The sequence below is a fragment of the Cnephaeus nilssonii genome, assembly GCF_951640355.1.
Source record: "Cnephaeus nilssonii genome assembly, chromosome: 9".
In the NCBI taxonomy this organism is placed as follows: Eukaryota; Metazoa; Chordata; class Mammalia; order Chiroptera; family Vespertilionidae; genus Cnephaeus; species Cnephaeus nilssonii.
The window spans coordinates 72,931,772-72,955,391 of record NC_137080.1 but is presented as its reverse complement, the minus strand read 5'-3'; the positions used below and the strand labels follow the sequence as shown (position 1 = coordinate 72,955,391).

General features: G+C 40.8%; 1 protein-coding gene across 1 annotated transcript in view; it reads left to right on the top strand.

Moving 5' to 3' along the window:
* Positions 1-2,817: 2,817 nt before the first annotated feature.
* Positions 2,818-23,620, top strand: part of PRIM2 (DNA primase subunit 2) — a 288,462-nt gene continuing 267,659 nt past the window's right edge. The window contains exons 1-5 of the mRNA XM_079780542.1: positions 2,818-2,940; positions 3,668-3,838; positions 5,388-5,491; positions 9,903-9,982; positions 11,357-11,477. Of these exons, the coding sequence (XP_079636668.1) occupies positions 3,691-3,838; positions 5,388-5,491; positions 9,903-9,982; positions 11,357-11,477 (453 nt within the window). The 5' untranslated portion in view covers positions 2,818-2,940; positions 3,668-3,690. The remainder of the gene's footprint in view (positions 2,941-3,667; positions 3,839-5,387; positions 5,492-9,902; positions 9,983-11,356; positions 11,478-23,620) is intronic.

The window sequence follows — 23,620 nt, the reverse complement described above, 5'->3', positions numbered from 1 at the left end:
CGAAGAAAAATGTTAATGCTACGACAAGACTGTCTTTCATTAATTCTCATCAACCATGAAGTTTTATTGCTTGAAGTGGAGTGTTAACAGTGTCTGTCACTGGGTGAAAGGTGTCAGTGGATAGCAACATCAGAGGTGGATTTTCTTTTCTTTTTGGTATTTTCTAAAACGTCCACAATGAGTATACAGTACCTTTATTTACTAGAGAAAAAAAAGGAATTTTAAAATTAATATTGTCAAGTAATGTTTTTACAAAATTGGGACCATATGGCGTATATGGCATACATCTTCTTTAGACCAGGTGATGTAAATTATGTGTCTAATACACCACCTGCTCTGTTAACTTAATAGTATCCTCAGCATTTTCCCAGGTTGATATTCTTCATATTCCTCACCTGAGGATATGTTCTTTTATTGATTTTTTTTTTTTTTTTAGAGAGAGAGGAAATGGGGGGCAGAGGAAAAACATCAATGTGCAAGAGAAATATTGATCTGTTGCCTCCTGCACCTGCCCCGACAGGGACCGAATCTGCAACATAGGCATGTGCCCTAACTAGGAATCTAACTGAAACCTTTTGGTGTACGGGAAGACACTCCAACCAACTAAGCTAGCCAGCTAGGGCTCAAAACATATATATTTTGAAGGATTGTGTAATGTCCCATGGTATGAATATGCCATGATTTACTTATTCTTTTTTTCTGTGTTTTCACTCTTCCAATGGTGCAATGAAGTTCCTCGAACACAAATTTTTGTGTCCATTTCTGGACAGATTTATATAAGTGAAATTACTTGGTCAAATTGTATAAATTCTTTTAGAGATTATAATACACATTACTATACTGTACTACAGGATTGTAACACCACAATCAATTCCTATGTGAGTCTATTGTACTATACTTCGCCCCGCATTGAATATTTTCATTGTAAAATTTTTGCCAATTGTGTTTTTTTAAAATATATTTTTCATTGATATCAGAGAGGAAGGGAGATAGAAACATCAATGATGAGAGAGAATCATGGATTGGCTGCCTCCTGCATACCCCCAACTGGGGATCTAGCCCAAGCCCCCCTCCCCCCTTCCCCTCTTCCCCTCTCCTCAACTCCCCTCTGACTGGGAATCCAACCCATGACTTCCTGGTTCATAGGTGGATGCTCAATCACTGAGCCACACCTGCACGCCCCCTACTGGGGATCTAGCTGCAACGCAGGCATGTGCCTTTGACCTGAATTAAACCCAGGACCCTCCAATCCGCAGGAGGCGGCTCTATCCACTGAGCAAACCAACTAGTAAATTTTTTTTAGATGCACAATTTTATACTTTTAGAGTCAAGACTTTAGATTTTTTTCTTTGTACTTTATTATATTTAGTTTCTTATTCAGAGGTCAAATAAATATTAATGTATATATTATTATGGTGCTCCAGTTTTTTTCATGCTTTCAGGTATCTTCTTTAGACCAGGTGATGTAAATTATGTGTCTAATACAGGGCGGAAGGAATTAAAGTGAGGTACAGCTGTCAGTAGGGTGTGTGGTGGTTAGCGCCGCGGTTTGGAGACAATCTCTCTGACTTTGAATTTGGCTGTCACTTATGTGATTTGAAGTTACTTAACTTCATTTTAGCTTTCCTCATCTGTAAAATGAGTTAATAGAACCTACCTCATATGGTTATGAGAATACAGTGAGTTAGCGTGTAAGTCACTTAGAACACATCCTGGCACTAAGTCAGTGCCCGCCACAATTTGGTCCATGCTGGGTAGGTCCTTGGACACTTGATATTGTTTCATTATACTTTGCATTTCTGAAAACTTGAACGTTTCAAGCATCCTTCACCTCCAACGACTAACCTCACTTTTGTTAGTGAGACACGCCCCCAAGAGGACACAAGTGTGCTTTATTTCCAGCTCTTGAAAACCTTGCCACTGCAGAGCCCGTGTGGCTCTGACCCGCCACTTCCCATAGTCCACAGTCCGAGATCCACTTTCCTCCCCAGCGTGTTCCACTTCTTCCACACCCGCTTGTTCCTTCTGAGCCCGCTTTCTTCCAATTTCTGTAGACCCCAGAGCGACGTCTGTGTGTGTGCACTCATTTATTCATTCTAATTCCAGACTTTTTTCTGCTCGCTCACTGTGCGCGAGGCGTTTGGGCGGAGCTGGGGTGCAGGGGGTGGGAGGGTGCGGGTAGTGAACTAAAGGTAGAATCTATCGTGATGGGGCTTGCCTTCTAACAGAAAAAAACACACAACAAAACGCATTGTACATAGATGGGCAAACGAACAATAATCTTTTAGCTACTGTCTTCTCATCCGTAAAATGGAGTAATACCACTTACCTGAAAGATTAAACAAGGAAAATCAGAGCTTCTGGGGGCGGGGGGTGGGGGGTGGGGTGGGGACGGGCACTTAGTAAAGTATATGATTGTCTAACCACGGCACTGTACATCTGAAACTAATGCAAATCAATATTGAATGTAAACTGTAATTGAAAAATGAAATGTAAAGTTCTTAAAAAAAATAAAACCGAACTAGAGCTCCTAATAGTGATCCAGGTGCAATAAATGAGCTCAGTAAAGGCCTCTTCTTCCCTCTTCCCCGATGGAAGGTGCGGGGCGCCAGCCTTGCGGGTTAGAGCGCCACACTGTCATCTCCGGGAATCTTTGCTGCGTCCCCAGGGTTCCCGGGACGACCCTCTTGGGCCCGCGGGACTCTGTGCCCCTGGCCTCCCGGCACCCCAGTGTCCACCGCCCAAAGCTACCACCTCCCCGCAACCAGCAGGCGTCCAGGTGGGCGCCCTCGGCCCGCACGGGGGCGGTGCTGCGGAGGCGGGACCTTCGGGGGCGGGACTTGTGTCAGTCACTTCCGCTTCCTGTGAAGTGAAATCTCCCGCCACCCGGGAAAACCGGCCGCCAGCGTTGGGGTTTCTTCGCTCTTGGTGTGGTTGCAGGTAAGAGCAACGCCCGTGGGTTTCGGACGGACGGCAGTGCTGAGACTTGCAGGTCGAGGCAGAAGGGAGAGCAGTTTGCGGGTGATGGGAGCGGAGGGGTGGACCTGGCTCGGGTGTCCGCTCTTTGGGGCTGAGACTCGGGTGTCAGTGAGTTATAGGGACAGCTTGGCCGGAGGAGGAGAGGGGTGTGTGTGTGTGGGGGTAAGGATTTTTATAAGGAACGTGTGGATGCTCCCTAAAAGGAGTTCTGAAAGACTGGATTCAAACACAGTTCCGTTTCCCGGGGTCATTAAGATGTAAGTAATTGGATCCGGCCCAGGAAGTTTCTTATTCGTTAGAACCTACCGCGCTTTCCAAGGAGTTCGGGATCGTAGCCCCTTATGAAACCTCATCTAAGCTCGGGACCGCGGAGACCAGGTGCACAGACTTCCAGTGAGCAGGCAGCCTCACCTGGCTCTCATGCTGCTGGAAGTTAGGATCACCACCTGCATCTTCCCTCCCTAGCAGCCCCGTCCCGCAACCCCAACCAATTACAAGATTGTTGCAGGTGTATTGTAGCAAATCTGGAAAATACAGAAAGACATCGCCCAGGGATAACCACTGTTAACGTTTGGTGTATGCCCTTGAACTTCAGTTTTTTTTTTTTTCTGTGCGTGTAGACTTATTTTTGTTTATGTTTTTGGTTCGTTGTTTTCAACACCACTTTCCATCATTTCAACCTTTTTAGGTGCTTCCTTATAAGGTAACAAGATGGAATTTTCAAAGAGGAGGAAACTGAAGTTGGCAGGCGATCAGAGGAATACTTGCTACCCTCACAGCCTTCAGTTTTACCTGCAGCCACCTACTGAAAACATATCTTTGATAGAGTTTGAAAACTTGGCTATCGATAGAGTTAAATGTGAGTGATATTTGAATTAGAATTGACATATTCTTGAGGATCTCACTTATACTTTGTGAGAATGAGTGTGACAATATATTTCCTTTATTAAGCAATTATTTAACCAATATTTATTGAGGGTTTGCTATTCATTTATTTACTGGACAGTTCATATTTATTGAGTCCACTCTATTCCAGGTGGTAGGGATTTTGAGATGAATATTGTAATTCTCATCTTTGATGAAATTGTATTCTAGTACATGGAAGCAGACATCCACAATAATAGTCATAGCTTAGTATGTTAAGGGCTCTAGTAGTGGCTGAAGCTAGTGGAGATGGGGATAGCCAGAGAGGAGCAGGAGACGGGGGTGTGGGGGGAGATTATTAGTTTGCTTTGGTATGCCATAAAAAGAAGTACCCAAGGGCCATGGGTTTATGTTCAGGAGTCATTTGAGAAGTTTTTACTTCTTGAATTAAAAAAAACAAAAAAACCCTCTTTTTGTATTGATGGAAGAAGAATTCATCTGAAGAAGGATTGACAAGGGGCTGTAGGAACTTTTAAACAGGATGTAGCATCTATTTAGAGAGTGTTTGGATGATTGGAGGGCCCTGCTTCTTCACTATTGTGTCTTCTCTGCTTCATTAGAAAGGAAGGGCTATCTTTCTTTTTTTTTATTTTTTAGTTTTTTTTTAAAAAATATTTTATTGATTTTTTACAGAGAGGAGGGAGAGGGATAGAGAGTTAGAAACATTGATGAGAGAGAAACATCAATCAGCTGCTTCCTGCACACCTCCTACTGGGGATGTGCCTGCAACCAAGGTACATGCCCTTGACCGGAATCGAACCTGGGACCTTTCAGTCTACAGGCCGACGCTCTATCCACTGAACAAAACCAGTTAGGGCAGGGCTATCTTTCTGATGAGTATATGCTGAGAAAATAGAAGCAGACCGCTTAACAGGCAGTTCCACATGAGGGATGCAAACAAGGGGTGCTTAGTCTTTTCTCCATATAGACACCCTTTTCCATTCCTCAACCACAATGGCTCAGTACAGCAGTGGTTAACCATTCCTCTCTTCCCCCTGGTTGAGACCCTGCTATTAAATTATGCTGTGGGACCTTGATCTTTTCTATACATGAATGGAGGTTAGCTTCTTACAAACATACTAGAGGCTCAGTGCATGAAATTTGTGCACGGGCAGAGTCCCTAGGCCTGGCCAGCGATCAGGGCCGATCTGTGGGGTGACTGGTGGGGCCATCAGGGGGCCCCTGCAGGCACATGCCTTGGTTGGCCTGGGGCCTGTGGGCTGGGGGCAGCTCTTGCCTTTAGTGTCTGCCCCCTGGTGGTCAGTGTATGTCACAGCAACCTGCCGTTCAGTCGATTTTCATATTAGGCTTTTATTATATAGGATATAATTTATATTATGTACTTGCAGAAAACTTATAATTTGTCATCTTTTATAAATAAGTAATTATTCAATTACCATTCATAGATTTTATGTCTTGAATTTAGTTTTTAAAAATTATCTTGCATTTATATATTTTTCTTTTATTAAATTTTTTTTTTCTAGTGCTAAAAGCAGTTGAAAATCTTGGTGTGAGCTATGTGAAAGGACATGAACAATACCAGAGCAAGCTGGAAGCTGAGATTCGAAAGCTCAAGTTTTCTTACAGAGTAAGTAAAAGGGGGAACAGATGTTCATTTAGTTCTATATATTCATGTACTGAGTCTCAGTTGTGGAAAAGGTCTTGTATTAGGCACAAGGCCTTCATAAAGATTAATATAGCATAGACTCTGCCTGAAGATACCTACAGTCTCTTGGGAGTGATTGACATGTAGTCAGACCATTGTAATACAGCAGGTTTTCTCAACTTTGGGACTGCTGATGTTTTGAGAATGCTAATTCCTTGTTTCAGGGACTGTCCTGTGCCTTGTAGGATGCCCAGTAGCATTCCTGTTTTCTACCCACTAGATGTTTCAAAACACTGTCATATGTACCCTGTGCATATAGAGTGATGAATGCTGTGATGATTGCTGTTATTGGATGTGTGCTGCAGGAACTCCAGTAGCACAAATAACCACCCAGTTCAGAGTGGGGTGGTTTGGGAAGGCTTCCCAGAGGAGGTAGTGCTGAATTGCATCTTGATGGATACGATTAGATTTTTATTTTGGGAAGATGACTGCCATTAGCAGATGGATAGGCAAATGTCTGGTAGGAGGAAAACCAGTTAGGACCCTGGAAATGATGAGCGGAATTGAATGGAGAGAAGAATGATTGAAGAGATATGAAGAAGGTAGAATCAAAAGATTTTAGTGGCTGGTTGTAGGGAGAAGAGTTGTGAATGACACCCAGGTTTCTAGTTAGGACAATAAGGTGGATAGTGGTGATATTTTGAGATGTGTATACAGACTTAGAAGGAAGACTTAGAAGAGAAGCAAGACTTAGAAGGAAGATGTTGAGTTTAGTTCTAGACATGAGTTGAGGTGCCTGTGGGGATGTCTGGTGGACAATTGAATTTTCATAAAGGTCTGGTTTTAGGAGATATCTGGAGTAGGAGTATATATTTAAGACGAAGGTTGCAATCATCGGGAGTAAGTGAGAGCACGGGAGGAAAATATTTGAGTGAGAAGAGATGTTGATGGAAGATAGGATGTGAGGAATACCAGTAGTTAAGGTGAAGTAGAATTGGAGGAGCTTGGGAAGGAGAATGGGAAGGAGCTGCCTGAGAGGCAGGAGATCAGTCAGGATGACAGTGTCATAGCAGCTAAGGAAGGCTGGAGTTACAATAATAAAGATAATGATGTTAATAGTGATATTATAGGAATGGCAGCAGCAAGCATTTCTATTATGCCTACTGTGGCCCAGGATTTGTCCTATAAGTGTATTATATATATTTGGCCATGTAATCCACACAGCAGTCTTATGAGGTAGATACTATTATTATCCCTGTTTTATAGATGAGGATACTGAATTACAGATAGGAAAATAACTTGTCCAAACTCATGAGAGAGTAAGATTCAAAACAAGATTCAAACAGTTTCAGAAGCTTTGGATAGATGATGTAAGATGAGTTATACAGAATCCATTGATTTATCAACTGGGTGGACTCTTCGTAGATCGAGGTAGAAGCCTGAATGAGACAGTGGCTGGACGAGGGAGGTTGAGAGGTGGAGATGGAATATGCATTCTTTTAAGATGTTCAACTGAAAAGATGGGAGAAATAGAGCTGAATATGGAGGAAGTATAGGGACAAGTGAAGACACACACACGTATGTATATATACACATACATATATGACCGTAGTTAAACATTTATAAACCGAGCAGAAAGATATACACGAGAAAGAAGAGGAGGGGAGTTTGAAGATGCTCTGAGAAAGCATTTGATACATCATGGTCCTTAGTAGGCAGGAAGAGATGGATTGCAAGGTTTAGGTGTACGGATTAGCATTTTGTAGGGGAATGGAGAGACACTTTGTTCACGAAGAAGGAAGGGAAGGCAACACAGTGTGGACACAGAGACTTGGAGCTGAAGAAGTCAGCCTGGTGGCCTTTATTTTCTCTAAAATAGGTGAAGTCGTCAGCTGAGAGAGAAGGGGGGGAGGGTGGTGTGGTATGGAGTTTGGGCCAATTTGTGAAGACTGAAACAGCTTTTCTTTTTTGAAAATCTTTATTGTTGAGAGTATTACAGATGTCCCATTTTTGTACCCCCATTACTCCCCTCCACCCAGTTCCCACCCCGCCCCAGGCCTTCACCACCCTATTGTTTGTGTCCAGTGTCCATAGGTAATACATATATGCATATCTTCTTAGGTTAATCTCCCCCCCCCCAACCTTTCCCTCTGAGATTTGTCAGTGTGTTTCATGTTTCCATGCCTCTGGTTCTATTTTATTCATTAGTTTATTTTGTTCATTAGATTCCTTGTTTGATATTTGATTTTTACATTCAATTGTTTATAGCTATGTATTTGTCACTTTGTTGTTTATAATTTTTATCTTTACCTTTTTTTTCTTCTTCCTTTTCTTAAAGAATACCCTTCAGCTGGTTTGGTGGTGATGAACTCCTTTAACTTTTTATTGTCTGTGTAGCTCTTTATCTGACCTTCAATTCCAAATGAGAGCTTTGCTGGGTAGAGTAATCTTGATTGTAGGTTATCAGTTTGAATATTTCTTGCCACTTCCTTCTGGCCTGCAAGGTTTCTGTTGAGAAATCAGCTGACAGTCCTATGGGTGCTCCATTGTAGGTAACTAACTGCTTTTCTCTTGCTGCTTTTAAGATTCTCTCTTTGTCTTTAAGCCTTGGCATTTTAATTATGATGTGTCTTGGTGTGGACCTTTTTGGGTTCCTCTTGTTTGGAACTCTCTGTGCTTCCTGGACTTGTAAGTCTATTTCTTTCACCATGTAGGGGAAGTTTTCTGTCATTATTTCTTCATATAGGTTTTCAATATCTTGCTTTCTCTCTTCTCCTTCTGGCACCCCCATGATGTGAATGTTGGTACATTAGAAGTTGTTCCAGAGGCTCCTTACACACTATCTTCATAGTTTTTGGATTCTTTTTTCTTTTTGCTCTTCTAATTGGGTGTTTTTTGCTTCCTCATATTCCAAATTGCTGATTTGATTCTTGGCATCCTCTACTCGACTGTTGATTTCCTGTAAATTATTCTTTATTTCAGTTAGTGTATTCTTAATTTCTGACTGCTCCTTTTTCATGTCTTTGATGTTCTCACTAATTTCGTTTAAATTCTCACTAAGTACCTTGAAGCTCTTATCAAGGTCCTTGAGCACCTTTATAACTATTGTTTTGAACTTGGTATCTAGTAGTTTGCTTGCTTCCATTTCATTTAATTCTTTTTCTGGAAATTTCCTCTGTTCCTTCATTTATGACATGTTTCCCTGTCTCCACATTTTCGCTGCTTCCCTGTGCTATGTCTCCTGGAATTGGTAGAGTGGCCTTGTGTAGTATGTGTCCTGTAGGGCCCAGTGGCTCAGCCTCCGCAGTCACCTGAGCTGGGCTCTCTAGGTGCACCCCTGTGTGGACTGTGTGCACTGTCCTATTGTAGTTGAGCATTGATTGCTGTTGGCATCACGGGGTGAACTCCCAGGCCAATTGACTCTGAGGACCAGCGGTGACACAGCAGAAGAGCTGAAACAGCTTTTCTAAGAAATGAGAACAGAGATGGTTATGTGTCAGATCCCAGCTCTGCTGCTTAAAAGTTTTGTGACCTTGGACAAGTTATATAACTTCCTTGTGCCTCATTTTTCTTGTCTTTCTAATAGGAATACACAGCAGAGTCTACCTTATAGGGGTTTTTAAAGGATTAAATGGGTTGATAGATGAAAAATGCTTAAAATAGTACCTGGTACCTCATAAGTGCACAAGATATGTTTGCTCTTAACTATTTTGGACTTGGATAAAGTTTCCTTAGTGTTGGTAAAGGTCTAGCTGGGGTTAGAGGCTGTAAATTTTCAATATTCCAAATTCCCAGAGTTGAATGTCTTTTCTTCAGAGGTTTCAGCATTTTCAATAGACTACACTGCAGGCGTCCTCAAACTACGGCCCGTGGGCCACATGCGGGTGTTTTTGCCATTTTGTTTTTTTACTTCAAAATAAGATATGTGCAATGTGCATAGGAATTTGTTCATAGTTTTTTTTTAAACTATAGTCCGGCCCTCCAACGGTCTGAAGGACAGTGAACTGGCCCCCTGTTTAAAAAGTTTGAGGACCCCTGGCAGAGTATAGCTGTAGATTAATTTAGAATCTAGATTTTGCCACAGTGTTGAAAAGCAAGAAGTTGAGGGTTGATGCAAGAGTTTGTTGAAGTGGTGAGGACCCTAGGTATAGGATGGATAACAAAGAAAGGAAAATAGCAGGGTTCAAACCCAGGAGATTTTGCTGAGATGAGTTCAGTTCTCAGTTTCACCTGATTGCTAACTTACGAAAAATGATCATTATCCTGGAAAGCATATTATGAAATTTGTGTTTATGAAACTTTTACTTTACATTAGCTTATGTTGATTCAGTATTTCTTTACACCTCTTAATATTCTAATGCATTCATTTTATTCATGTACTATTATTTTTAAGGAAAGCTTAGAAGATGAATATGAAGCACGAAGAAAAGATCATATTTCTCACTTTATTTTGCGCCTTGCTTATTGCCAGTCGTGAGTACACATTTATACTTTCACTGTCAAATTTGCTGTCTTGGGTTATACATTGGTACATGGAAAGTTAACATGTATTATACTGAACATAGGAAAACTCAGAACAACAACAGAAACCATTGGTTCATGAGTTAAACACTATTGTAGCAGATTGTTGGAAACAAGTTGTTTACTATGCAATATCCCCAAAAAAATCCTACTGAAAAATTTTGCCAGTTGAAACACTTTTTACCTTTATGGGAGAGACTCTTCATTTGGGATTTAAAATTGAGGGAAATTTTTTTAGAAAGAGATTTTTATTACTTTTTTCCCCCCAGAAAAAAACTGGTAATATTTATAAGGAATAATGAATCAAATACACACTTGAATTCTATGCAGTTTTTTAGAAGTTGAGATGTATGGACCAGTGCCCATTAGATTAAGATATTTTCCTCTGGTAGTTGGTTTCTTATAAGTCAGTAGTGCCACCCAGAGGGAAAGGAGTTAGTTGCCTTTTAAACTTTGTGGTGTTTTTTTCTTGTATTAATTCTGGCAAAAGAACATACGTATAAGTTTATTTTCCTTTTCTTTTTACTAATAGGCTTATCAGATGAGAACATTAAGTTGTTTACTATCCCAAGATAATAACTAGAAATTATTGACCAGTTTTGGTCCTAGAGATTTTCTTTGGTGAAAAAACATATGTAGTTTATGCAACTTATGCAGTAAGTGAATTGCTGACAGTGTGAAGACCACTTTGGTAAAAAACTAAATCATATTGTACATTCATTAGCATCATTGTACATTCATTAACAACAGTAATGCTGATTATAGATCCGTCTTGCAAAGTAACATACAGTATTTGTGTGTTGGATTTTGAAAAATTGAAGTATACTGTGCATATTAAATTTTGTGAAATTATAAACAAAAAAGCTGAAAACAAAGGTTACATTGTGAAATTTATCTGATCATAATCTATTCAGAGGTAAATTACCTTTATAAAATTTGGGGTTATTTGGCATGGGTGAAATCACCTTAGACAGAAGTAATATCCTATATTCTAATGTAATTGACTATTTTGTGGTTACATTAGATGCAGTGAACTCCTTTCTTTTATAATATTTGATGATAATGCAGTTAAGCTTAAAGTATTCTGTATTTAATTATTTTAATTTTATGTTCATTATACCTCTTTCCCTACATTCAGCCCATCCCTGGAAGATTGTGGGGTGTGTTATTCATACACTTGGAGCACTTTTAACTTCTGTCTCTTGGCATTTTAGTCATGTTTGAATATTGTTTCATAGAAACTTCTTGGATTTAATCATCGGTGGACTTTTAAAATAATCATTGGACTTATAATTTATACTTGTAATTTTCCTATCTACATTTTAGTGAAGATCTTAGACGCTGGTTTATTCAACAAGAAATGGATCTCCTTCGATTTCGATTCAGTATTTTACCCAAGGATAAAATTCAAGATTTTTTAAAGGATAGTCATTTGCATTTTGAGGCTGTGAGTATATTTTTATAGTCATTTCCAATTGTTTGCACCACTCATCCCTCCCTAAGTGCTAGTATTCATCCCACCTTAAGTGCTAGTATTGACGTGTGGAGTTTGTTCTTTTTATGTTTTCTCCCTAAGTGCCTGACTGAGAGAACAGCTATTGGCTTGGCATGACGGTGAACCTTTTCCTTTCAGTGACTAGAAGAAAGGGGGCTCCTTAGTACCAGAGCCTCACATTTAGTTGCTTTATTAAATATGTGATTAATGAAAGCACAAAAATGTTTAATTTATGAAAGTTGATCTTTAACCAGATTCTTTTAGGCCAAAAATTTAAAGCTAATATATTAAAGAAAACAGAGAAGTGGTAGTACTTATATCCAATAAGGAAGTTTAGAGTGGTAATACTTATTTTAAAACTCAGTTGCTAGTAAAATCTCTGAGTAGTTTTAAATAATAATTTTGCAGACAAACCTGAATGATTTATATATAGTAATCCTATATAATAAAAGGGTAATATGCAAATAGACTGAACGGCAGAACAACCAAATGTCCAATTAAAACGTAATATGCTAATGATATGCTAAGGCTGCTCAACCGCTCACTATGACGTGCACTGACCACCAGGGGGCAGATTCTCCTACCGGTAGGTTAGCTTGCTGCTGGGGTCTGGCTGATCAGACTGAGCGAGATGGGCCGGACATGCCCTGGAGCCCTCCTGCGTCCCTCCCCAGCGATCGTACCGGTGGGATCCCTTAGTCTGGTCTACAACCTCTCGCAATCCAGGCTGAGGGACTCCCCGTCTCTGAGTGCACAAACCGGGCCTCTAGTTATATAAGAAAGAAGTGTCTCTGCTAGTGGGAATGTAGACTGGTGCAGCCACTGTGGAGAACAGTATGGAGTTTCCGCAAAAAACTAAAAATGGAACTCTCATTTGACCCAGTGATCCCATTGCTAGGAATATATCCCAAGAAACTAAAAACACCAATCAGAAAGGATATATCCACCCCTATGTTCATAGCAGCACAGTTTAGCATAGCTAAGATTTGGAAACAGCCTAAGTGTCCATCAGCAGATGAGTGGATTAAAAAACTGTGGCACATCTACACAATGGAATACTACGCTGCTATAAAAAAAAGACATGGATGGACCTGGAGAGCATTATGCTAAGCGAAATAAACCAGTCAGAGAAAGATAAATATATGATTTCACTCATATGTGGAATATAATGAACAACATAAACTGATGAACAAAAACAGATCCAGAGACAGAGAAGCATCGATCAGACCATCAAACCTCAGAGGGAAGGTAGGGGAGGGTGGGGGTAAGGGGGAGAGATCAACCAAAGGACTTTTATGCATGCATGTAACCCTAACCAATGGACACACACACACCAGGGGGCTGAGGGCATGAGTGGGGTTCGGGGAGCAATGGGAAGATAAGGACACATGTAATACCTTAATCAATAAAAAAAGAGAAAAAAAAAAAGAGGGGAAAACAAAGAATTAAGTGTAGGCATTCCAGGGGGTTGGGGGAATGGGTGAAAAAGGTGAAGGGGACTAAGAAGTACAAATTGCCAGTTATAGAATAAGTCATAGGGATGTAATGTATAGCATAGGGCATACAGCCAATAATACCATAATAACTATGTGTGGTGTCAGATGGTTACTGGAATTATTATGGTGACCACTTCATAAGGTATATAAATGTGTAATCACTATGTTGTACACCTGAAACTAATACAATATTTTAAGTCAACTTTAATTAAAATAAATTTAAAAAGCAGAAAAATAAAAAAAGAAAAGTGTCTGGGACATATTTAGCAGGGATATCCATTGTGGGTGGAAATAGAATATATGTCCTGTAGGTGGCTCTGTACTCCAATAATTCTGCTTTGGAAGACTTAAAACAATCAGGTGGTAGTAGAACTGGTTGAGACTCTGGTGTTAGAATGGGTGACTTGAAGCCAAAATAAAGTAAAAAAAATAGAAGTTGGAGTAGATAAAAGACATTGTCCTCTCTGAGAAGTGGAAGATGTAAGACTCAGTGTGGGTTATTGAATTGGAAAAAAGAGATTGCATGAAGGGCAGTAAACAAACATGTGGTAGACATTTAGTGTCCATGATGTGCTCAGGAGGCACTTCCCACAGTTTATCTCCCTTTTCGTAAGAGCCCCAGGAGGTTTCTAAATCACATCTGCCCAGGCATAGAAGAGTGTCAAGCCCAGGACCACCTCCCCCAAGCCCCATGCATTTTCCACTTTGTATTTTTCTCCTTTCATTGTCTGCCTCTCATTTCTTTAGTTCATCTGTTTTAGATAGTCTTTCATCTTGAATATATGTATGATGATCCTTTACTATTTGTTTTTGTTTAAGATTGAGATGCTGAAAAGTAGATTGGAAGAGTGGGCTTTATTGTACACAGGCAAGTGTATGAGACACTGATTTACTGGTGGTGAATATGTGACGTGCCAGCATCACTGCTCTTGTGCGTTGGGACCGTTGTGAAGTGAAATAAGGGCTCCTTGAGCACAAGCACTGCGATACCATAACAGTTGATCTGATAACCAAGACGGCTACTAAGCAACTAATGGGTGGGTAGTGCATGCAACATGGATACATGGACAAAGGGGTAATTCACATCCTGGGTGGGATGGAGCAGGATGGTATGACATTTCATCATACTACTCAGAATGGCACACACTTGAAAACTTACTAATTGTTTATTTCTGGAAATTTCCATTTAATATATTTGGACAGTAATTGACCACGGCTAACTAAAAACCATGGAAAGCAAAACTGAAAAGGGGGGACTACTGTACTTTAATCTAGTGTGTTGATTGTCACGATTGTTTTCACTTATGTGTAAATAGCTTGCATTTTAAATCTGAAATCTCTAGGTAGGATTAGAAGTGAATAAATGTTGCTATCTGTGGGGACCATTCTGGAGCTCTCCTTGCTGAGTTGATTGACTTGCCCTTGTGTCACATGACAGGCGGCTGGGTAAGGTTAAACAGATCCTGTTAGCGCGTCTTCAGTTGACCAGTTAGGGAAAGGTCAGGCTTTGGCAGCTGTCAGCCTCACAGACAAAAGGTCTCTGTGCTGTTGCAGTTCACAGACTTGACAGCAGCTTATAATTTACCTCAATGTTTTCAAACCTTATCAGGACAGTCAAAAATGTTTGTTTTTTTTTTAATGGATTTGAAATACTGGTGGAGCTAATGGCAGGATGTTTTCGTTAGAATAGTACAGAATGGCAGGGACAATGAAGGGGAGCATCCTAAAAGATGTGGAGGGGATTCTATGTGTCGCAGATGAAAACTCTGCTGCATATTAAAGAGAAGTGGTGCTGTTCAATTGACAAATCTGTTCAGGAACTAAGGGTTTTGAGTGAAGGCAAGTGCGGCTGGTAACCTTTCATCGCCCTGCTCAGTAAAAACAAGTCCATGTGAAACTCTGAATTACTTATTTTTGCTTAGTTTAAAATAGTTTTCCTTATCCTGAACCTGACATTTAAAATTTGTTTCTTGTCCCTTGTAGTTTGAAATCTTAATTTCTTCTGCCTTAGAAATTATTTCATGTCATTTTTGGCTGATAACTTCTTTTCAGTGCACATGAATTATATTGTCTTTTGTAATTGAAAATGTCAGTTATATGAATTTATTAGGAACCTTTGGATGCCTTTTTCCAGTTAACATTGGAACATTGATTTTACATTGATTTTAATAGTTTTATGTGTGTAGACTTTTAAAATAGTTTTTGATGTTTACTGGTGTCATTATTTCTTAGATATTTGTAAGTTGACCTTAAGTTAGCATTGCCTTTCTGATAATTTTGGCTCTTATTGTACAGGTTTGGGCAAAAGTAGGTTTACAGGTGTTCGTATGGAAAAGGAAACAATCCTATATAATAAAAGGGTAATATGCAAATAGACTGAATGGCAGAACAACTGAACAACCAATCAAAGTGTAATATGCTAATGATATGCTAAGGCTGCTCAACCGCTCTCTATGATGTGTGCACTGACCATCAGGGGGCAGATGCTCCGACCGGTAGGTTAGCTTGCTGCTGGGGTCCAGCCGATCGGGACTGAGCGAGATGGGCTGGACACGCCCTGGAGCCCTCCTGCGGTCCCCTCCCTGGCCCGATCATGCACTGGTGGGGTCACTCAGCCTGGCCTGTGCCTTCTCGCAATCTGGGACCCCTCAGGGGATGTCGGAGAGCTGGTTTCAGCTCAATCCTGCAGGCCACTCCCCTTAGGAGGGCACCAGATGCAGGGCTCATGGCTGGTGAGCGTTGCTGTGGCAGTGCGAGCCCGCGGCAGGCACAGTAGGGCCGGGATGAGTGGGAGCTGCAGGCAGCATTGGACTGCGGGTTTCGGCCCTATCCCTGCAGACCACCCAGAGGGACCCCACCCATGCACGAATTCGTGCACCAGGCCTCTAGTAGTTAATAAATAATAATACAAGAATAAACTTTGTGTTTTGAATACTCATAACTGTAAACCTGCTTTTGCCCCACCCTGTATTGTTTTCATGGTTAGTTGACCTAGTTTGGGTTGACTTAGTTTGGGTTGTAGCTCTTCTGAATGTGCATGCATCATTGTGATCATGACTTAAAATGTGAAAATGCTGCCCTGGCCGTTGTGATTTAGTTGAGCATCTTCCCATGCACCAAGAGATAACTTGATTCCTGGTCAGGGCACTTGCCCTGGTTGCCGGCTCAATCTCCAGTAGGGCATATGCAGGAGGAAGCCAATTGATGTTTCTCTCATTGATGTTTCTCTCTATCTCTCTCCCATCCCTTCTCTTTCAAACCAATAAAAACATAAAAACAAAAAAGTGAAAATGATATTCATCTGATATACATTACTCTCTTTATACCTACCCTCTGGTATATGTTTATAAATTATAAGCCTGTTAATAAGCTGCAAAGTGATTTTAATGTGGTGCCTGCGAAATGAAATATGTGTACCTTTAATCTCTCCTTTTAATTTCAGGCAATAGGGGAGTCTGATGATATAGTTGGGACAGGACCCATAGATGTAAAAGTGTAATAAGCTAGAGGACAAACATGTGTGATAAGCCTAGAAGCTTTTCATAGGACTTCTGACAAGCCATCGACTTTGACAGGAGTGGAAAGGGGGGTCTGGACAAGAGTGAAGTGGGATGGTAAGACATACACTCTTAACACTCTTGGTGCAAGTTTCAGACCTAAAAGGCACTGAGGAGGAAAGAATTAATAATCAGATGAAGGGTCAAGATTATTTCTGGAGTGTAAATCACTATATGTTCCAAGAATGTGAAGTAGTCCAGTTTGATTTGGATTGCTTAACAGTTCTAAGCATGGTGCTCTCTGAGTGTTGAGTAAATGTTTGAATTAATTTCTGGAGAAAATAGTAGTCATGTTGGCAGTAGCAAAAATGGCACCAGGTGTTAGTGGGGTCAGATCGGACCTTGGCTCAGCAATCTTGGTGCTTGAGTTCTGGCTAAGAAAGAATTCAGAACCCAGACTCAAACTATAAAAGAAAGTTTATTTAGAAAGTCACAGAGGTAGAAATGAGCAGTAGAAGAAAGGGGATCAGGAAACATATTACAGGGGCAAAAGAAGGGCCCTTGGAACTCAGGAGAGAGAGGGTAAAGGTAAAGTGCCTGCAGGAAAAGAAGAGAGGGACCAGAAAGGATAGGCGTGCTTCTTTTCTTTCTCCCAAGAGGGAGAGTGTGGAACCTCTGTCCTAAGGGCTTTATTTTTTAAAGAGGTAATATTTATTTATTTATTTTTTATTGTTGATTCTATTATACTTGTTCCCCATTTTACACCCCCCTCCCCCCATTGCCTACCTCCATCCCTGCCCTGGCCCCTCCTAGGCATTCACCACATTAATGTCTTTGTCCATGGGCTGTGCATATATGCATATATATATATTCTTTTGTCCTAAGTGCTTTTAAGGGTGGAGATTTTAGGGGAGGCCCCAGGGAAGGATCTCAGTAGAATATTCATCAACCTTCCAGGTATGTTTTTTTTTTTTTTTTTTTTTAAGGGCTGTGGTCTCAACTGATTGGTCAGTGCCAGGGCAGGGGGTCATTAGTCAATGCAACTGGTTCTGATGCCAACCAGTCTCACTTGTCTGGTTTTGCTGCCTTTTGGGGGCCTGTTATCCCTCGGCGTTAATGCCTAAGGACTATTCTCGGGTCCCCTTGTTCGTTCCCCCTCTTAGGGGGTCTAATCTCCATGATTAGGGACATGTCAGGGGAGGAAAGGTCAGGGGAGGGTGTGAACTGCATGACCAGGGATATGCTAGGGGAGGAAAAGTTACCCTGGGGGCGAGGTTCTTGTTTTCCTAGTTTTGCTGGTTGCTAGGCACCCGGGGCTTTCTGCCCTGGTGATCCTTTGTACCTGGCCTTTCATACTTGCTCTGTGTCTAACTGCCTACCACAGTCAGTTAAAAAGATTTGCCTCGTCTGGCTGGTGTGGTTTAGTGGTTGAGCGTCGACCCATGAAGCTGGAGGGCATGGTTTGATTCCCCGCAGGGCACATGCCCAGGTTACGGGCTGGATTCCCAGTAGGGTTGTGCAGGAGGCAGCCGATAGATGATTCTCTCTCTCCCTCTCCCTATCTCAGAAATGAATTAAAAAAAAAAAAAGATTTTATTCTGTTTTACAAGCACTAGGTAAGCCTTAAGATGAGTACAGTAACATGGAATACTTATCCTTTCTCAGGGTTAAATATTGGGTAAAATATATGTGTAAATATATATATAAAATATGAAACTAGAGGCCTGGTGCACAAAATTTGTCAATGGGTGTGTGTGTCCCTAAGTCCAGCCGGCACCCTCTCTAATCTGGGACCCCTCGAGGGATGTCCGACTGTCCGTCTAGGCATGATCCCAGTAGGATCGGGCCTAAATGGGAAGCCGGACATCCCTCTCACAATCCAGGACTGCTGGCTCCCAACTGTTCTCCTGCCTGCCTTCCTGATTGTCCCTAACTGCTTCTGCCTGCCAGTCTGATCACCCCCCAACCACTCCCCTGCCAGCCTGATTGATGCCAAACTGCTCCCCTGCCAGCCTGATTGCCCCTAACTGCCCTCCCCTGCAGGCCTGGTCACCCCTAACTGCCCTCCCCTGCAGGCCTGGTCACCCCTAACTGCCCTCCTCTGCAGGCCTGGGTCCCCTCCAACTGCCCTTCCCTGCAGGCCCAGTCACCCCCAACTTCTCTCCTCTGCTGGCCTGGTCACCCCTAACTGCCCTCCCCTGCAGGCCTGGTCCCTCCCAACTGCCCTCCCCTGCTGGCCTGATCGCCCACAACTGCCCTCCTCTGCAGGCCTGATCCCTCCCAACTGCCCTCCCCTGCTGGCCATCTTGCGGTGGCCTTCTTGTGTCCACATGGGGGCAGCCATCTTGTGTGTTGGAGTGATGGTCAATTTGCATATTACTCTTTTATTAGATAGGATGAGCTTTTTCTGTTGAGTTGAATTTGTGGGATTATGCTAATTAGTAAATTTCAATTTGTTTTGTATTTTATATAAGGAAATTTATGATTTAAACAGAGTTCTTTATGTGTTTCTGTTACAATTACTTAACTTTAACTTCTTTCCAAATTAAAAGGCATTAACATGGGGGTTTCTTTCTATAAGCAGACTCTACAAATACTATAATACTTTTACTCTCACAGTGTTTTTTCAAATGAAATAATTATGGAAGCCAACCTTGTATTATTTTATATGTGTTTTTTGGGTAGCTATAGTATTATATTTAGAGAATGAGGAAAAGTTTCACTGAATTTTCTAGTTAATTGAGGCCTAACCATTTATGCATATAGTTGTAAAAATACACCATGGCAGATGGTCTTTACTGGCAATATTTTAGAAGTTCACAGACTTTGGATTTTCCTTATCAAGCTACAAAATTAGATTCTGCTCATTATAAGATAGTTTAAACCTAGCTAAATGTGAAACTTCAAGCTGAATTACTCTTGAAGGCTAAAATTAACATATGCAAAATTTTTTGAAATAACTTGTAAAGTCATTTCTCTCTTTTAAAGTTTTCATACAGCTTTTGAATATAGAATTCCTTGTATTCTCATTGTTGATGACTCCAGGCCTATGACTTTGCCCTTGGAAAAAATGTATGACTGAATTAGCTGAAGTTTCCCACAGATACAGCTATTGCCTAATTGTCTTATAATATCATACATGTTACTGTTTAGATCCTAAAATGGTGAAACTAATTTTACTAAATAGCATTGTTAACATTCTCCTATTCTCTGTAGTTAAACATTTACATTGTAAAGTGGGTTGTTTTCTGAAGGTGTTCCAAAAAAAGATACTGAGTTTTTTAATGTATACATTATTTTTTCATTCTGTAATCTTCCTAACCTTTCCTCTTCCCCTCAAGTCCCCTGAAAATGTAATCCTTTTTAGCTTGAAGCCATGCCATGGACTAGTTTAGAGCCTAGGACAGACTGCCTTTTCCTGGGACTTGTGAATGAGAATGAGAACCAGGGATATGGAGGGCTAATGGAGTTGTAAAGAAAATCATTTTGTGTTCTCAGTATTGAGTGGCTAAATCTGATTTACCAACCGCAGGAAGAAGTAGTTGCAATAACCACAGTTAGGCAATTAGCCCAGGCCCTGTCAGTATATCCATCCTGCTACTGCCCACTTCTCTGAAGGCATACAGACAGAGCAATTAAAATTCTTGTTCTGAACTTCATTTATTCTCTACCTGCTACTGGTTGCTGATCTCTTTGACTCTCAGACTCCTGGCACCATACTCGAGCCATTGAGTCCTGCCAACTGTCTGTTTTTTCCCCCCTGTTATCTCTGGTTAAAGTGTGCTCTCCCAATTCCAGTGTCCCATGATGCTTTTGGGTAAGAGAATCCTTCTGTCATCTGTATTAGAGCCTAATAGCCAGATATTTTCTAGCTCCTTTTAGTTGATCCAGGGAGTAAGGCCTCTGCATGAATGTTAGAAAATCGGGAGGACTGTGTTGGAACTTGCATGGGGTTCTCATTCACCAAGGAAGGAATGCTTGTTGAATACTCATTGAGTGGTGGACCTATTAAGGTATTGGTCTGCCACATGATATAAGGAGACAGAGGAGAGAAGTTAGTCCCTAGTAGCTAGCATTTGTTATCTATTTACTGAGTATCACACACTTAGCTAAATGGTTCACATGGACTATATAATAATCCTCACAACAGTTCCACGAGAAACTGAAGCTCCGGGCGGTTAAGTAACCTCCGCAGAGATAAGTGATAGAACTGGAACCCCAAAGTCAGACCTCTCGGCTTTTTGAAATGTGCAAATCACAGAGCATGTTAATGAAATATCTGAGCAGATTTCTTCCCCAGCTAGACCTTACCTAGTGCTGCAATGAAGTGGAATCGATGCTGACATTTAAGGTGACAGGGCCCATCAAGAGGAATATGCAAACACAGGTGTGAAATTAGAGGTTTACATTAATGTAGGAAATTAAAGCATTAAGTGTAATTTTACTAAGATGTTTTATTTTAGCAGACAGTTCTTGGCAGAAATAGAAACCAAATATATTAAATATACCCTAAGTCGTTTTCCCAATGTAATATGTGTTATGCCTCTAGGGAAAACAATTCTATTCACACAGCTTCATGGTTGAGGGGCTCCTTGTCTAGTTCATGGCTTTTCTGTATCCTTTTCTGCTTTTCTTCTCTGGTACCTGTTTTGTTTAAAAAAAAAAATTTTTTTTATCACACTGTATGTTTTAGTTCATGTTCAACAATAACTCAAGTAATGTTCATGATGGGTGTAAACCAAAATCCAAGAAAAGATTTATGCTTGAGATAGGAACAATTTAATTTAACAGGTTGGGAAAGAAAAGTTATGGAGGTTTATTGGCTGTTTCAGACTGGGCCTTTCAGTGTTTCTGGGAATGAGTACAGAATCTAACTACTTGGCCATGCCACTGAATACACTATGCCTGGTCATTTATGTATTATTTTGTTCTAAATTACTCTGCTTTTATTTTTCTTTTATATTTTATTTATGGAATTACCCCTTTAAAAAACATAGTGTTTACCTCACTAATACTAAAGTAGCTATCATCCCTTTCACAAGTTATATCTAGATATCTTCCTATTATTTATTTATTATTTTGGGTAAAAAAACAACCTTCTTAAGTTAAACCCTCAATGTCACATGCTTCCAGTACCCACAACAACTTGTGACATAGCAGATGAAGGAAACAGCCAAAAGCGGCATCACAATAGTACTTCTTTGTGGTCCCTACTAAACAGAGTTGAAAGCTCTTCATGAATTATGAATGCAAAGCTTCCCAATATCCCAGTGGAACAGTGAAGGCAGACTTCTGAGATGCAGAGAATGAAGACTGGCTGTCTGCTCACAGATCCTTTGGTGGGCCTGGGGTAGGACGTTCGGCTCTTTCTGTTCCTCTTGGGCTGTCTTCATAGAACATGGAACAGAGCGAAGGGGCCTTTCCCCTAGATTGTGCTGCCCTTATAGTGAGGGCAGCACAATTGTATAGCAATAATCCCTAGAAAGTACATATTTATGATTATGACTTCAAATAGCCAGTCTTGAGGAATGTTAATCACCAAAAGAATTCTACTTTTTTTCAGTTTGTTTATTTATATTTTAGTTCAAAATGATGTTGATGTGTAAATAATGCCAGAGTGGAATTCCAAGCATTGTAAACCATTGAGAGAACTTTGCCTTTTGGCTTGGGGACCCCTGAGATGTATTTAACTTGTCAGCCTACAGGTCCTGCAGGTAAAACCTGAGGGATGCTTTGGGATGGGGTGGGTGGCTTAGGGTGATGTCTTTCTCTTGCCTCTTTGTGGAACTAAGTGGCTGCTGGAGTTCTGTTCTGAGGACGAGTTGGTGCTAGAAGGCCTTTTCTTTCTTTTCTCCCCTAGCAACAGCAGCCTGCTCTTTCTTCGTGCAGCGTGCTCTTTCTCTTTGTTTCCGGCTTGAACACAGGCAGAGTTCCATCTAATTTTTCCTCATCATCGCATAACTCCAACCCCTCTGGAGGCCTACTGGTGTCATATATTCTGTTCATTTAACATTATTTTAATGCTTTCCTTTTTTATTTCAAGGAAATACACTCGTGTACTGATTCTCACATTAACCTTGGTTTAGTTGTCCATTTTTATGGCGAGGAAGTTTGTCATTAAATTATGGGGAAGAGGAGATGAGGCTAGCAAGTTAGGATCAGGGCAGAAGGGAGTTGTTGAAAGTTTTTGAGGTGTGGACTGACATGTCATAATTTAGTGTGATGAAGATAACTGCAGTATCTGAGTGGATAAGGAGGTGGAGAGTTGATACCACTTCACCTGTCTTCTAGTGAACCTGCTTACTAACCGAACTTGAGGCAGAGTCTATTAAAGGCTTAATGAGATTAATTAATTAGCACTAAGACCCTCAGGGTAAACATAATTACTCTCAATTGTGGTTGTTTCACAAATCTACAAATGTGAGGAAATGGCATGGAATTATACACACGTCCCATCATTTGTCTTGGTTTAGATATGTACTATAGTTATGTAACTATAGTTACGTACGATGCAACCATTGAGGGACACTGGGTAAAGGGTACTTGGGACCACTCTACTATTTTTTGCAATTTTTTGTGAGTCTATAACTATTTTATAATTAAAAGCTAAAAAAAAAAAAAAAAAGATTGCCAAGTAATGGAATGTGGAGGCTTATGGCAGAGTTCTGTTAGGATATTGCCAATTTCTGTGTTAATGTCATGTAAGGGGAGTTTGTTGAGTGAAAGACTGACCAGATGAAGGGACTGAATGAGGGTCTGAACTCTAGCAGTGGCTGTGGCAGTGGCAAGAAGTGGGCAGAGTTGATGGATAGTACGGAAGTAGCCTGAGGATTTGATGGCTAATGGAATGTGAACTGAGGATGACTCCAAGCTATTTGGCATATAGAGTACAAGAATAATGTGATGTTAGTGACGGTAGGGAATATAGGAATAGGAGTATGTTTTGGTATATCTGGTTGTGAAAATATTGCTTGTGAGTCCTGGTGGGCCAATGGAGATATACAGTGGATAATTCAAAATGTTGTGTTGAAGAGGTCATTGTTGAAATTATACAATCAAATACCACATAACAGTATTATTTGAAATTGTGGGGAAGAAGATT